Source organism: Stegostoma tigrinum, chromosome 1 (assembly GCF_030684315.1).
Source record: "Stegostoma tigrinum isolate sSteTig4 chromosome 1, sSteTig4.hap1, whole genome shotgun sequence".
In the NCBI taxonomy this organism is placed as follows: Eukaryota; Metazoa; Chordata; class Chondrichthyes; order Orectolobiformes; family Stegostomatidae; genus Stegostoma; species Stegostoma tigrinum.
Genome location: NC_081354.1, coordinates 37965994 through 37981526, shown reverse-complemented (window position 1 = coordinate 37981526; position 15533 = coordinate 37965994). Strand labels below are relative to the sequence as shown.

At 40.1% G+C, this 15533-nt stretch overlaps 1 protein-coding gene across 3 annotated transcripts in view; it reads right to left on the bottom strand.

Annotated features, from left to right (window-relative positions):
* LOC125450836 (protein regulator of cytokinesis 1-like) overlaps positions 1 to 15533 on the bottom strand; it is a 190390-nt gene that overhangs the window by 54282 nt on the left and 120575 nt on the right. For 2 of the 3 annotated variants that reach the window (XM_059644767.1, XM_048527150.2), the window contains exons 5-12: positions 11081 to 11251; positions 10829 to 10969; positions 10336 to 10483; positions 9857 to 9993; positions 6062 to 6157; positions 5738 to 5884; positions 4760 to 4849; positions 3378 to 3488 (exon numbers count right to left, since the gene is read on the bottom strand). In XM_059644767.1, coding sequence (XP_059500750.1) covers positions 3378 to 3488; positions 4760 to 4849; positions 5738 to 5884; positions 6062 to 6157; positions 9857 to 9993; positions 10336 to 10483; positions 10829 to 10969; positions 11081 to 11251 — 1041 coding nt within the window. The remainder of the gene's footprint in view (positions 1 to 3377; positions 3489 to 4759; positions 4850 to 5737; positions 5885 to 6061; positions 6158 to 9856; positions 9994 to 10335; positions 10484 to 10828; positions 10970 to 11080; positions 11252 to 15533) is intronic. The other variant, XM_059644769.1, reaches the window with a different exon arrangement.

The following is a 15533-nucleotide window of genomic DNA, read 5'->3' as shown; positions in this document are numbered from 1 at the left end:
TGTAATGCTGGCAACTTTACAATGCTCCGGTACTATTATGATTCCAGGAAAAGAGACTGTTGCCAGAGCCTTCACAATTTCTATTTGTCTCTTTCAATATCCTTGGATGTGTCTCTAGTCCTGGTGCCTTACCAACTTGAAATGCCATTAGCTTAGTCAACATCACCACCTTATCAATTTTAAGCCCTTTAGGTGAGTTTTTTTGCCATCATGGCAGGCAGCATTTGCCTTGTGAGAAGACAGATGCAAAGTATTCATTTAACACCCCAGACACTATCTTAGCACCAGGAACCAACATACCATCCTAAAGTCATGTCTGTGATCAAAGAAACACCTCTGAACAAAACAACTGGCTATTAGCGCCCTTCCCTCTTTATTCTCCTGTCACCTGTGGCACCACATACTTCTCTCCAACAGCATTCTTTAATGCCCTTACCAGGAACCAAAATGGAAAGCGGGTTAATAAACAGGACTTTAGGACACCTACACTCACTTCATATTGATCTCCCATTCCTTTACTGCCTGCACACTCCAGGAAGCGTTCACATCTTAAGCTTGAATGTGCAATCAGCCTCATGGATATGCTACAGTGACTCTGGCTGGAGCTCAAGTCTCTACACAGGTGATACTTCCAGTGCTTTTGGTAGTTAAAGTCACCAGCAAGCAGTAAGACATGCATTCCACATGACCAAGATGCCCTGCAATCCCCCAACTTCACCTACAGCTTGAATTGTTGGAAGATAAAAGACAACTTAGTGCGTTCAGTTTATACTACTTTAGTAGTTGCAGTCAACCTTACAATACCTCTTTTCCAAGGTCATGAATTCACCAACTATTTGCCTCACTTGGGAATAGTCAATTGACCATGCACTGCTTACTGACTGACATGACAAAATAAAAAAGGAGTACAAGTCAAGTCCCAAATGAACTTGCATTCAATTACCTTTTCGTCTTAACGATTTTGTGCATAGTTCATTGGAACTTGCCCAAGGGTAATCACCTAGACTTAGAATGATCTGCTTTGCTTTAACCAAGATTCCAATCCATAGATTAAGGCAGTTTTTCCACTCAAGAAAATCCATGCCAATGTCTATAGAATTTCTCAAATCCATCCCCAACTGATGGCATCCACCCAGCTATATTTCGAAATGGTTCTCCAACAACCTGTAACTAAGTTGACCTTCTATATAGCAGGTAGCCTCGTACAAGGAACAATTTCGTACAACCTTGATTAAACAGCTATCATTTAAGAAATTATTTTCTCATTGCCATCTTCCCTCTAAATAATACCCCAGATTTAGAAATTACAAAAAGTTGTCTGGTTATATGACTGTCTGCAACATGTACCTTTGTACAATGGTACTGTAAATCTGGTCCCAACTTAAATTTTCTTGAATTTAAGTCATTAAAAATATCCAGGTCAAGTGGGTAGAAAGTGGCAAATGGAACTCAATCCAGAAGTATTGGATGCATTGATGAGGTCAAATAAGGAAGGGAAACGAATCAAGTTTAAAAAAAAAGAGAAAAATCAGGATTACAGGGAATTTCAAGAAAGTCGATTTGAAGAGTTGGGTCTTTGATCTCACTGAATGGCAGATCAGACTCAGACTCAATGGATTGAATGGTTACTTCTATTTCCACCTCTGATGGAATATACAATAAAAATATTATGCTGTGAAGTGCAGGAACCATTTTAGATTACATTCAGATTCCTGATGGTGCCAGAGCAAGACAGATGAGGATAGTGGCCAAGATGATATTAGTTGAAGCACAAAACATTAAATGACAGCTATTGTACTGCATGGAAGGTTGGCCAGTGCATTTCAGGACATATGATCCTTTGTTTTAATACATTCATAGATGTTGCCTTCAATGGCATATTTTAGATACAAGATTGGAGAGGTTTTTTTGGGGGAAAGAGGTGTCTCAAAAGGGCAAATGGCCAGTGTGGCTAGGGAAGAACTATATTTCTTAGAATGAACATATGCATCTGGTAATGACCAAAGTAGTTGCCAAAGGAATTAAATTGGTGGATTTGAAGAAATATTTTCACAATCAGGAAAGTGGCCATTTGAAATAAAAAAAGGCTGAGGGAAGCAGAATACTATGCGCTTCAAATGTTGCATTTGGGTGGTCACTGAACAGGCACTGAAGATGATGAAGCTTGACTGTTTGTTTACAGCTAGCAGAGAGGATGTGCTGAAAGGCTGTGCTGTGTATTTTCCATATTGTTGTTACAAAGGATTACCGAGGGTTCAATTCCAACTGAAGAGAAACTGGTTGAAGTCAGTTATCTGCAATCCATTTTGCTAAATGTCAGGACTTTAAAAATATTTTAAAAAATTATTTAAATTCAGAAATTCCTGTACCACATGACTGTGGATGTAAACAAATCCTGGAAAGATTCATGCACACCTCAAATGGAAATCTCAATGATTCAGGTCTTAATGAAGTATGGAGTAGGAAGGTAGACCTGCTCCCTTCTCACATTCCTTTACACACAATGTTTTGGTTTTCTAAGAAAACCAACAGACATGTTTGGAAAGAGGGGCAATGTTGAGCAAAGAGCATTTCACAGCTAGATTTTAGATATCGCTTCCCACTAAAGTTTGTTTGCTGCCCATTAATACTGAATCCAAGTTTGAAATGGATACAGATGAAGAAAAATCAATACTGGATTTACATATTTAGATCAGCAAAACCATATTAAACATTTCATTACTAGGAATCAAGCTGTGAAATTCTACCCTCATTTGCTTTAATTTGTAAAAGTGACTAAAAACCATCAATGTTGTTAGCTAATTATAGCCACTTACTTTCCCATTTCCCTTAATTTCCTCTGGTGTCAAAAAGTGTATTTATCGCTTCAATAACTGTGTAGATTCAACTTCTGAAAGAGTGGAATTTCAAAATATTCATCACTTTAAAAAGGAACATGTCATTGCCTCATTCCAATTTGAGTGTTTTCATCGGAGGTCAAACCACAAATATTAGTTCTGGTTTCTATCCCTCCATAGATGCTACCAGAACTGCTAAGAATTTCCAGCTCTTACTTGCTCGTTTAGAAGTATTCAGAATTGGTTTATAAATTTCACTGAAGATGCATTTAATTGCAACAGATTATTTCAAATGCCTGAAACCTGACTGCATGGATGAAATACTGTGCAGTACATGGTTACGAGCTCCACAAGAGAGAGATCTGGTTCAATATTATGGTAAGGAAAAGCTGCATAAATTTTACTCAGCTGGATTGTTATTGTGCGTAGAGACAAAAATTAACAGTGAGATAACACCAATGAACTGCATTAACGTTTCCTTGGATAGAAAGAGTTAAAGAACCTGTGTGCAAGCTAGCTTTCAAACTAGGCATGCATTACCGTATTTGTTACGACACGTCTAATCCTCCGAGCTGTAAATACTGGTTTTCTCACTTGATTACATAGGCTTCCACCACTGTTCACTGGTGTAAAATTTAAGGTCCCATTTAACTATGAGAGAAAGTAACAACTTTTCAGTCATTTTAGAAGCAACATAGGACACATCTTTCGTCTTCCAAGCAAATTCACAAGGTTAATAATATCCTGGGTGGAATAAATCATGCCACCCTATTTATCATCTGATTAGGCAAGCAAATGAAGGAATAGAAAAGATCTGCTTTTATGTAGCACTTTTCACTACAGAATATTCCAAACGATTTAAGCAAGTGAAGTACTTAGGTATTGTTTTAACCTAGGAAATTCTATTGCCAATTCTCATATTGCAAGCTCTTGTAAAGAGTATTTTGTGACCACTATCACTTATGTTGAAAGATAAAAGGTTTTCCCTGGTGTCCTGGCCTGTGCCTCTCTAAAAAAGGCATAGAAGAATCCTTATACCCATCTGTCCTGTCAGATCCCCTACACAGTGGAAAAACCTCAGTACAAGAATAAAGCTGCAATAAGAGTACAGCTCCCTACATTCTGGAGTGGGAATTAAACAACTTGGAGAAACACACACACAAAATTGCTAAATTCTAAAGTAGTGCATGCCAACTGCTAGACTAGTCTTAGATTTACTTTTCAGGAGAAAGGTATCACTCAAGATCAAGTGTTATAAAAGATAAGAAACAGATGATCTTTCCCCACCCCTTCCCCCAAAAGGAGATTGAAAAGAATATAACAGCCAGAAAATATACTTCAAACTTGCTCTGCTACTGTAACTTCACAAGAAATGCTACTTATGCAGGTCAACAGAATCTGTTGCTCTGCTGGCAGCAAAACATGTCCAGCTTGTAACAAACACTGATTCACAACAGAAAGCCAATCCTCAGCAAAATAAATTAAAACTGAGTCATACTAATAAATTGGATATGGTCTGAATTTACTTTCTCATGCTTTTAATTATTGAGGAGTGTGCTATCATTTCTATCTACAAGAGCTGGATAGGTCAGAACACTGTCCTAAGCATATGCAGACCCATCATTTAGTTCTCCAAAACTCACATAAGCATGGTCAACACTAACATTCATTTAAAAAAAAATGAACTGCTTCAGCTTACTTTACTAATATAAAGTTTAGTCAAAATTGCTGGAGGCTTCCCCCACTCCCCAGTGATCAAAATACAGGACAGTGACTCAGTTATTGCAGGTCTAACAGCTGGGCAATTGCTGGGGTTGGGAGGTTTGTGGCACTGTTCATTTTAAAGAATTTTTTAAAAGAAGTGTCCACTATAATGAATTCCCAAAATGTGAGAATTTAATGTAAAGTCTGTTATGACTTACCTTTCGGATTTTACTTTGTGGTGTACAAGTTGCAGTCAGTGTTCTTTTTAAAGGAGTTTTATAGCCAGTCCCATCTTCCTTCTTTATGCACTGGAAAAAGAGACCAGTCTTCCAATCACTGACACTATACACAAGCTTTAAAAAAATGCTAATATCTCTTAACCTGGAAACACTAACACGGCATATAAAATTCTAACTTGAGCAAATTTCAGCCAACATAGCAATTTTGTTTTTAAGTTTACTGCTAGGATGTGGATATTGCTGATTAGGCCAGCATTTACTATCCATCCCAAAATGGATGTGAAGATTGTGGTGAGCTGACTTCTTGAGCCACTGTGGTCCCCTGCTATTAGGGAGTGCCATGATTTTAAACAATGACAATGATGGAAAACAATGATATATTTCCACAACAGGATGGTGTTTTGGAGGGGGAACGTGGGGGTGGTGTTCCCAAGCATCTGTTGTCAGTGTCATTCTAAGTGATAGAGATCATAATTTAGAAGATCTTGTAAGAAAGGTGCCTTGGTACGTTGCTACATTACAGCTTGCAGATAGGTATATACTACTGCCACTGTTTCTTAAATGAAACAATTGCACATTGAAAGGTAGTAATTTTGTGTTGGATGGGGAAAGAGGAGTGGGAGACAAGACAGTGTAAAATTCCTAGATTTTTTACTTGTTTTTGCATCCACAATGTTTATACAGCTGTCTAGTTCCATTATTAGTCAATGGTAACCTCCAGCATATTGAGTGGAGTATTCAGAGAAGGTAATTCCATTGAATGTCAAGATGGTTACATCCTCTCTGATCTGAGAAAGTCATTGTTGCTTATACTACATGAGTGCCAGCCAATGTAATTACAAAAGCTGTAGTGGATAGTAAATTGTTTTTTTTGAGCAGAGGGTACGGAACAGAAGAGAAAGGTAGGAGGTTTACAATTTGTCAAGCTAAGTTAGCACTGAACATTGGATTACATACTTTCTCTTGTTTCTCTTTTTCTTTCTTGAGTCTATGTTCCTCCCATTGATTAGCAACGTATGTTGTGAATTTCTGCCCATTAACCAGAAAGGGACAGCCTTGCTCAGTTTCCCATTTCTTTATGTATAATTTCATTTCTTCTTCTAGCTGAAGAGGAAGAAACAAACAATGCGAATGGATAACAATTTTCTACTAAGTAAGCAAGAAACTGTAAACAAAGGACAGTGATCTGTGAACAAGTGGTCATGTGAAAATATACAAGAGCTCAAATAATCTTTTATAAAAGTGGAAAAAATTCTCCATTGTACATAAAAGGATGCTTGCCTTTGGTATTTTCTTCTGAAGCTGACAACGTTCTCTCTCTTCTTTCAGTAGAGTTCCACCTCTATTAACATATCTGCTCGGATCAGATGCCTTCTTCTATACAAGACATTGTTACATTAAATTTTATTTCAGCCTTTAGGTCATAATGCATTGAGTGATTGTATCAGTTTATATTTGGTAGTTGTACCTTTAGAGACAAAACATTAGTTACTAGATGATTTGCTATTCAAGTTAAATACAAGGGGAGCTTCCACTCAAACAAACCTCCATTTAGGGGTTGGGGGGGGCATTCTCCCCTCTCCTCAGCTGCTATTAAAACTTGTTTGCATATCAAGCAAAAGTACTGAAGTATCCCTGAACATTCATGGAGTAGAAAATTCCAAGTTTCAGCTGAAAATGGTGGTGTTTACCACAAAAAAAGGATTTACAAGGATTCACATCTTATCGAAAAGACAGGGGAGGTGGGCAGAGGGGGCGGGGTTGCCTTGTTAGTCAAGGATGAAATCAAATCTACAGTACCAAATGACAAAGTCAGAGAATGTGGAGTCTGTGTGCGTGGAGTTGAGGAACCACAAAGGCAAAAAACCATGACGGGAGTGCGTACAGACCTCCTAACAGTGATCAGGACCGGGGCACAAGATGCACCAGGAAATAGACAGGGCATGTCAGAATGGCAAGATCACGGTGATCATGGGGGACTTCAATATGCAAGTGGACTGCGTGAATAATGTTGCCGGTGGATCCAAAGAAAGGGAACTCATGGAATGTTTACAGGATGGCTTTTTGGAGCAGCTTGTGATGGAGTCAAAAGGGAGCAGGCTATTCTGGGTTTAGTGCTATGTAATGAGCCTGACTTTATAAAAGATCTTAAAGTAAGGGAACACTTAGGAGGCAGCAATCATAATATGGTAGAGTTCAGTCTAAAGTTTGAAAGAGCAAAGTCGGATGTGTTACAGTTAAATAAAAGGTAATTACAGGGGCATGAGAGAGGAATTGGCAAAAATCAACTGGAAGCAGAGCCTGGCATGGAAGACAGTAGAGCAACAATGGCAGGAGTTTCAGGGTGTAATTGAGGACACAGTGCAGAGGTTCGTGCCAAAGAAAGATTATCCAGGGTGGGATTAGACAGCCATGGCTGACAAAGGAAGTCAGGAAGTGTATCAAAGAAAAAGAGACTGCCTATAAAGTGGCCAAGAGTACTGGGAAGGCTACAAAAACAGAGGATAACAAAGAGAGAAATAAGGAAGGAGGATCAGATATGAGGGTAGGCTAGCTAGTAATATTAGAAATTACAGTAAAAGCTTCTTTCAATACATAAGAAACAAACGAGGGGCAAAAGTAGACATTGGGCTGCTCCAAATTGATGCTGGAAGGCTCGTGATGGGAGATAAGGAACTAGCTGAAGAACTTAAGTACTTTGTCTTCACAGTGGAAGACGTGAGTAGTATCCCAACAATTAAGGAGAGTCAGGGGGCAGAGTTGAGTATGGATGCATTACAAAAGAGAAAGTGCTAGAAAAGCTAAAAAAGGTCTAAAAATTGATAAATATCCTGGCCCCGATGGGCTACATCCTAGAGTTCTGAGGGAGGTGGCTGAGGAAATAGCAGAGGCCTTCGTCGTGATCCTTCAAAAGTCACTGGAGTCAGGGAAAGTCCCAGATGATTGGAAAATTGCTGTTGTAACCCCCTTGTTTAAGAAAGGATCAAGGCAAAAGATGGAAAATTACAGACTGATTAGCCTAACATTGATAGTTGGTAAAATTCTAGAATCCATTGTTAAGGATGAAATTTCTAAATTCTTGGAAATGCAGGGTCAAGTTAGAACAAGTCAGCACGGACTTAGTAAGGGGAGGTCGTGCCTGACAAACTTGTTAGAGTTCTTTGGAGAGGTAACAAGTAGGTTAGACCAGGCAAACCCAGTGGATGTTCTCTATCTAGACTTCCAAAAGGCCTTTGATACAGTGCCTCACAGGAGGCTGCTGAGTCAGGTGAGCACCCATGGTGTTCGAGGTGAGCTACTGGCTTGGATTGAGGATTGGCTGTCTGACAGAAGGCAGAGAGTTGGGAATAAAAGGGTCTTTTGCAGAATGACGACAGTGACAAGTCATGTCCCACAGGGTTCAGTGTTGGGGCTGCAGCAGTTCACTTTATATATTAATGATCTGGATGAAGGGACCAGGGGCATTCTGGTGAAGTTTGCCAATGATACGAAGATAGGGATGCAGCAGAAATATTTAGACAGTTTAGGAGAGTGGTCCAGGAAATGGCTGATGAAATTCAACATGAGCAAATGCAAGGTCTTGCACTTTGGAAAAAAAGAATACAGGCATGGACTATTTTCTAAACGGTGAGAAAATTTGAAAAGCAGAAGTACAAAGGGATCTGGGAGTGTTTGTCCAGGATTTTAAAAGTTAACTTGAAGGTAGAGTCCGGTGATTAAGAAAGCAAATGTAACGTTGTCATCTCAAGAGGGTTGTAACATAAAAGCAGAGATGTGCTTCTGAGACTTTAAAGCTCTGGTTAGGTCCCATTTAGAATGCGGTGTCCAATTTTGGGGCCCCACACCTCAGGAAGGACATACTGGCCCTGGAGCGTGTCAGCGGAGATTCACAAGGATGATCCCTGGAATGGTAGGTTTAACATATGATGAATGCTGAGGATCCTGGGTTTGTATTCATTTGAGTTTAGAAGGTTGAGGGGAGATCTAATAGAAACTTACAAGATAACGTATGGCTTAGAAAGGGTGGACGCTGGGAAGTTGTTTCCATTACGTGGGAGACTAGGACCTGTGGGCACAGCCTTAGAATTAGAGGGGGTAAATTTGAAATGGAAGTGAGGAGACATTTCTTCAGCCAGAGTGTGGCGGGCTGTGGAATTCATTGGCATGGAGCGCAGTGGAGGCTGGGACATTACAGGTCTTCAAGGCAGAGACTGATAAATTCTTGATCTCACAAGGAATCAAGGGCTACACGGAGAGTGCAGGGAAGTGGAGTTGAAATGCCGATCAGCCATGATTAAGTGGCGGAGTGGACTCGATGGGCTGAATGGCCTTACTTCCACTCCTATGTCTTATGGTCTTAAAAATTCTGGGGGCATTGTAACTGCAAGTAAAATTTGAAAATTACCGAGAATACCTTAAAAAGATCTCTCCCACCAAACACACACAGAACTCATGTATAAAAATGCTGACAATAGTTACTTTATCAAAAGGTGTAGTCAATTTTGTAAGAAACTTGCTTCTAGCAAAATATTAAAAACCACCAAAACCTTGAACAGCCATGGAGAGAAAAAACACTGTTCTTTTGGGATCAGTTATGCAGATATTGCAATTCACTAAATTTAGAAAGCCTGTACATTTTAGCCTGCTGTTTCTGCTAAATGGATACTATTCAGTCAGATTTGGCTGACTAAACAGCACAATTTCAATCCCAAAAATAAGCAAGTCAAAAAGAACTTTTAAGTAGTTCAATAAACCTAGATCAGGCAATCTGTGGCCAAAGCAAGTTACCCTTTACATTGTTACAAGTTAAGAATCTCAGAATATAATTTAACACACTTTTCTTAAACAAGTTGATTTATTAAGACAGGGTGATTCATTGGATCGGTGATCTTGAGTAGGGAACACAAAACATGTTAAATTATGCAAGCCAAGGCCATTGATAGTTAGCAGTAACAACATGCAAATCCAAGGGTACAAAGTGTACAAAAAGATTAAGAAATAACTAAAAGTAGCACAAATAAATTGAGTTAGCCCAACATGATACCTTATTTTTAATAAAAATCAACATGACAGTACCTCAAGTTCTAGGAACATTTTCCACCAGCATTCCCACTTTTCAATGTTGGCAAACAATTCTTGGTGTTTTTTGTAATGGAGGGTGATCTTTACCAGCTCCTCATCATGTACTTTCAGCAATTCTTCCGTGAAATTTTCTGCACATGAATCACTTTGAACATTAACACTGGAAAGATTTGGGAAGAGAACTAACTTCATCTTCGACTTCATCATTGCGATGTGGCACTCTCAGCAACAACCACTCCACCACCCTCTTAGATCTGCAATGTATTCTAGTTACAAAAGTGCATTTGAAGTATATGCTGCACGTGAAGTATGCTTTTAAAAAAGAAAAGTGATGGATGAATTTTGGGTCTGCTTGTGACAACTGAAATGATTAATCTCTTTTCCAATCAAGTTGGAAACTCAGCGCAGCCAAATTTTAAGTTTACATGACAAGTTTGAGCAATACACGATCAAGAACATTAAAACGAATATACCATTTGATAGGAAAGCAAATTCTTCTCTCTGTTCCTGGCTGTAGTAACATTTGTCCCAATAGGCGTTTAGTTCTTGTCGGATGCCAGTGATGGTTTGTTTGAGATTCTTAGCCTGCATTAGCTGAAGCTGCTCAAGCTCCTGCTGCAACTAAGAAATGAGGGTAGAAAGATATTATAAACCAACATTATGAAACCGAATATTCAGGACATCAATATTCTAATTTTTAAAAAATTAGTATTAAAAGAATAAAAAAGTGACCATTTACATGGTCTTGGCTCAAAGTCTGGTCCATAAGCGTCACAATTACTGAGATCAAGACAGCCCAGACTCTTCCCTCAGTTATTTTGAATATTTAGTGAGTTCTTCTGCATTTGTAGATTAGTAAAAAGGTCATCTTTGGAGTTACATTCAATTACAATTTGTTAACAGTCAAGTCTCTGTAACATCCACGCACAGGTTAACATTAACGAGCTGCAGAGATTCAATACTAACCACTGTATTGACTTGATTTATAGAACCTGCTGTACACAAGTTCTGCTCCTCTAAAGGGATTTGTAAAGCATTCCATAGAGATTGAATTTGTTTTTTCAGAGATTCTTGTGAAGCCATCAATTCTTCCTTTTGCACCTCTAACTGCAATTAAGAGAATAATGAGAAATTACAAGCGAATAGTGTACAATTCGGCCACAATCTCAGTGTGGAGAAATAAAACGTGCATGACAATACTTAGGAAAAAAAGTTGACCTGGTGACGAAGCACCTCAAGTGATTTAATATTTCCATCAGAGAGGAAAAATAGATTCTCCTCCTCGAGAACGGCATCTTTTTCAAATGTAGTATCAGGGACGTGATCAATATCTGCCATGAGCTTTGTGATCTCTTGACGGAGTCCAAGGAAACTAGCTAAACGGCACTCCTGTTGATCAAGAGAAGAAAGATTAGAGCACAGTAGCCAACAAAACTAATTCAGGAGCATGAAGGCACAGACTGCCAATTTAAAAATTAGTGACAACAGTTAAAAGGCACTTTGACCTCCAAGGGGAAATGAGACAGATTTCACATCCCTACCACCGAGTAAAGAACCTATATCTACCGCCACTCACTTTAAATGTAAGATTGCAATGCAAATGCAAACCTAATTGCTGAAAAGAAAATAGCTTGCAAGTGACCACAATAAAAAAAGAAGTTGAACAGAGAGGCTAGCTAAGGAGTCATGCAAACCCTCAAAAGACAGGCAAAGGCAAAAATGTAACTGGAAATCATGAAATCGAAGAATTCCACAGCTGACGTGCATCTCCTCAAAAGGAGATAAGCCAAAAAGAAAAGCCAAGTACAGGAATTAAATGAATTCAATAAGCAACTTCCAATAATCTGAGGTAAAGCCTGAAAATTAATACATTCATTTTTGTTGGCTCCGATTGTCTCGATTAGAAAGTTGCTAATGCACCTATCATTCATGGCTACGAAATAAAAGGAAGTTGTTGGGCTACTATCAGTCCAACGTTGAAAAGGTTCCCATTGAAATGATTGGGGGGGGGGGGGGGGGGGGGGTGGTGGTGGTGGTGAAGGGACACTGCATTTATAAAGTTGAGATGTTTCCTAGCACAACAGCCACAAGGCATGCAGGTACTAAATTTAGAACACAAATAAAGAGCTGTGTTTCCTTGCTGCTTTTCTTGGGCAATATACATTTTATTCTTCTTGCAGTGCTTTGCTACAATTGACACGACTGGCGAGATCACTCTTGAAATACAACAGTTTGTCTACCTATTTTTCTTTCATCTTCAAGATAAAGACACTTACAGCTTGGAGTAGATACATTTAAAGTTAGTTTGAATTTGTATAAAATACTTCATCCTCAGCTGGATTAGTGTGCTCAGTTCTATGTGAAGAACTGTACTTTAGGAATGACTTGAAGAGGGTGCAGGAAAGAGGCTTCAATTACGCAGATGAATTAGAACATAGGGACAGTACTGTCCCTTCGGCCCATGATGTTGTGCCAAACTTTTAACCTAAAGCTCTATCTAACCTCCACCCCTACCTTGTACTACCATCCACGTGCCTATCTAATAGACCCTTAAATGCTCCTCATGAGGCTGACTCCACTACCTGCTCCGGCAAAGCATTCCACATCCCTACCACCGAGTAAAGAACCTATATCTACCACCACTCACTTTAAAATTATGCCCCCTAGTAATAGCTACCTCCACCCTGAGAAAAGTGTCTCCGGCTGTCGACTATCTATACCTCTGATCATTTTGCACACCTTGATCAAGTCACTCCTCATCCTTTGTCGTTCTAAAGAGAAAAGCCCTAGCGCTCTCAACCTTTCTTCGAAAGGCCTTTCTTTCATTCCAGGCAACATCCTGGTAAATCTCCTCTGCACCTTTTCCAATGCTCCCACATCTTCCCTGTAACGAAGTGACCAGAACTGGACACAATATTCCACATGTGGCCAAACCAGGCTTTCGTATAGCTGGAGCATAACTTCATGGCTCTTGAACTGAATCCCTCTATTAAAGCTAACACACCATACGCCTTCCTAAGAACTCGATCCACCTGGGTGGCAGCATTCAGGGAACTATGGACATGAGCCCCAAGATCCCTCTGCTCCCCAACACTGTCAAGAATCTTTCTGTTAACCCTGTATTCTGCTTTCAAGTTTGTCCTTGCAAATGAATCACCTCACTTTTCAGGGTTAAATTCCATCTGCCACTTCACAGCCCAGCTCTGCATCCTATCATGTTCTTTTGTAACCTAGAACAGCCATCCGCACTATCCACAGCTCAATCCACCTTCAGGTCATCCGCAAACTTACTAATCCACCCTTCCACACCTTCATCCAAGTCATTTTACGACCCAAAACACAAGGGACCCAAAAACACAATTAGAAGAGGACCAGAACTGATCCTTGCAGTACACCACTCGTAACTGAGCACCATGCTGAATATTTCTGTCCACTACCACCCTTTAGTCTAAGGGTCAGCCATCCCTAAATTTATCTGCCACATTTCCCCATCTCATGCCTCTTTACTTTCTGCATGAGCCTATCATGGGGAACCCTATCAAATGCCTTACTTAAATCCACATATGCAACATCCACTGCTCTACCTCATGGTTAAAAAAAAACAGTCTTAATTCTCAACCTAAAACAGAACTTCCCTTATGCCCCTCTTTCCGAGAATAAGTTGCAAACTGCCAGAGGGCCATTTAGGTAATGTTACAAATGCCCCAGTTGCCTACTTTTTCCAACAGCAGTATTTTTACAGGCTGAAAAAACAAATGTATAGTTTTCTTCCAGAACACATGGTATTGGCTTATTAGGCATACACTAACAACATGTTCAACATACCAAACTAAAAAACAAGCTTGTGGTCATATGTAACATCAAGGTTGCCAACACAGATATGCCAAAAGAAAACAAAACCAATACAAATGATGGTCAATGCTGATTTTCCTCTATCATTAGGTGGCATGCTATGATCTAAAAAAAAATGACTGGCTGGGCACAACTTTCAACTTGAACTCAGTTTGGCAAATAACTATTTGGAACGTGTAAAAGAAATGTACTTCAAATCTATTGCCACAGGAGAAAGGAACATCTGGAGTTACTTATAAGGCTGGAGAAGTGCTGATGGAGGAACAAAAACAGAGGAACTGAATAGTTACTTTGCTTTAGTCTTTACAATGTAAGACACAAGCAACAAACCAGAATTTCAAGACAGGGGTGAGTGTAGTGGCTAACACCAAGGAAGTGGTGCTGGGGAAGCTGAAAAAAAAAAATCTAAAAAGTGGATTCATTCCCGAGAATGGATGGGCTACACCTCAGGACTCTGAAGGAGATAGTTGAGGTATTGGTGGCCATCTTTTAGGAATTACTGGATTCAGAGAGGGTCCCAAAGGACTGCAAAAGGATTAAAGTGACATACCTGTTCAAGAAGGGAGGGAGGCAGAAGATGGGAAACTATTGTCTGGTTAGTTTGACTTCAGTTCATAGAATCCCTAGAGTGTGGAAACAGGCCTGTCGAACCATTAAGTCCACACCGAACCTCAGAGCATACCACCCAGATCCATTGTCCTATAACCCACCTAATCTATACATCCCTGAACACTACAGGCAATTTAATATGGCCAATCCAGCTAGCCTGCACATTCTTGGACGAGGGGAGGAAACCAGAACACTGAGGAAACCCAGGTAGATATGGGGATAATGTAAAAACCCCACACAGACAGAAAGTCACCCAAGGGTGGAATTGAATCTGGGTCCCTGATGCTATAAAGCAGTAGTAACTATTGAGCCACTATGCTGCCCTCTCTTTGGTAATATTTTAGAGTCTAAGGATGGGATTGTAGAGTACTTAGAAACACTTGGTAAAAGTAGGGCCGAGTCAGCAGTTTGGTCAAGGAGCGGTCATACCTGTCACATCTGATAGGATTCTGAGGCAGGTAACATGCAAGTTAGGTGAAGGAGACAGGCAGATGGACAAGAAGTGTTGAGGTGTCCTGGAGGCTGCACTTTGGGAGGAGAGCACAGAGAGAGAAAAGAGAGAGAGAGAGAGAGAGAGAACAGAGAGAGAGAGAGAGAACAGAGAGAGAGAGAGAGAGAGAGAGAGAGAGAACAGAGAGAGAGAACAGAGAGAGAGAACAGAGAGAGAGAGAGAGAGAGAACAGAGAGAGAGAGAGAGAGAGAACAGAGAGAGAGAGAGAGAGAGAACAGAGAGAGAGAGAGAGAGAGAGAGAACAGAGAGAGAGAGAACAGAGAGAGAGAGAACAGAGAGAGAGAGAGAGAACAGAGAGAGAGAGAGAGAGAGAACAGAGAGAGAACAGAGAGAGAGAGAGAGAACAGAGAGAGAGAGAGAGAACAGAGAGAGAGAGAGAGAGAGAACAGAGAGAGAGAGAGAGAGAGAGCGAGAGAGAGAGAGAGAACAGAGAGAGAGAGAGAGAAGAAAGAGAGAGAGAGAGAGAGAGAGAGAGAGAGAGAGAGACGAGAGAGAGAGAGAGCGAGAGAGAGAACAGAGAGACAGAGAGACAGAGAGAGAGAACAGAGAGAGAGAGAGAGAACAGAGAGAGAGAGAGAGAACAGAGAGAGAGAGAGAGAGAACAGAGAGAGAACAGAGAGAGACAGAGAGAGAACAGAGAGAGAGAGAGAGAGAACAGAGAGAGAGAGAGAGAGAGAGAGAGAGAACAGAGAGAGAGAG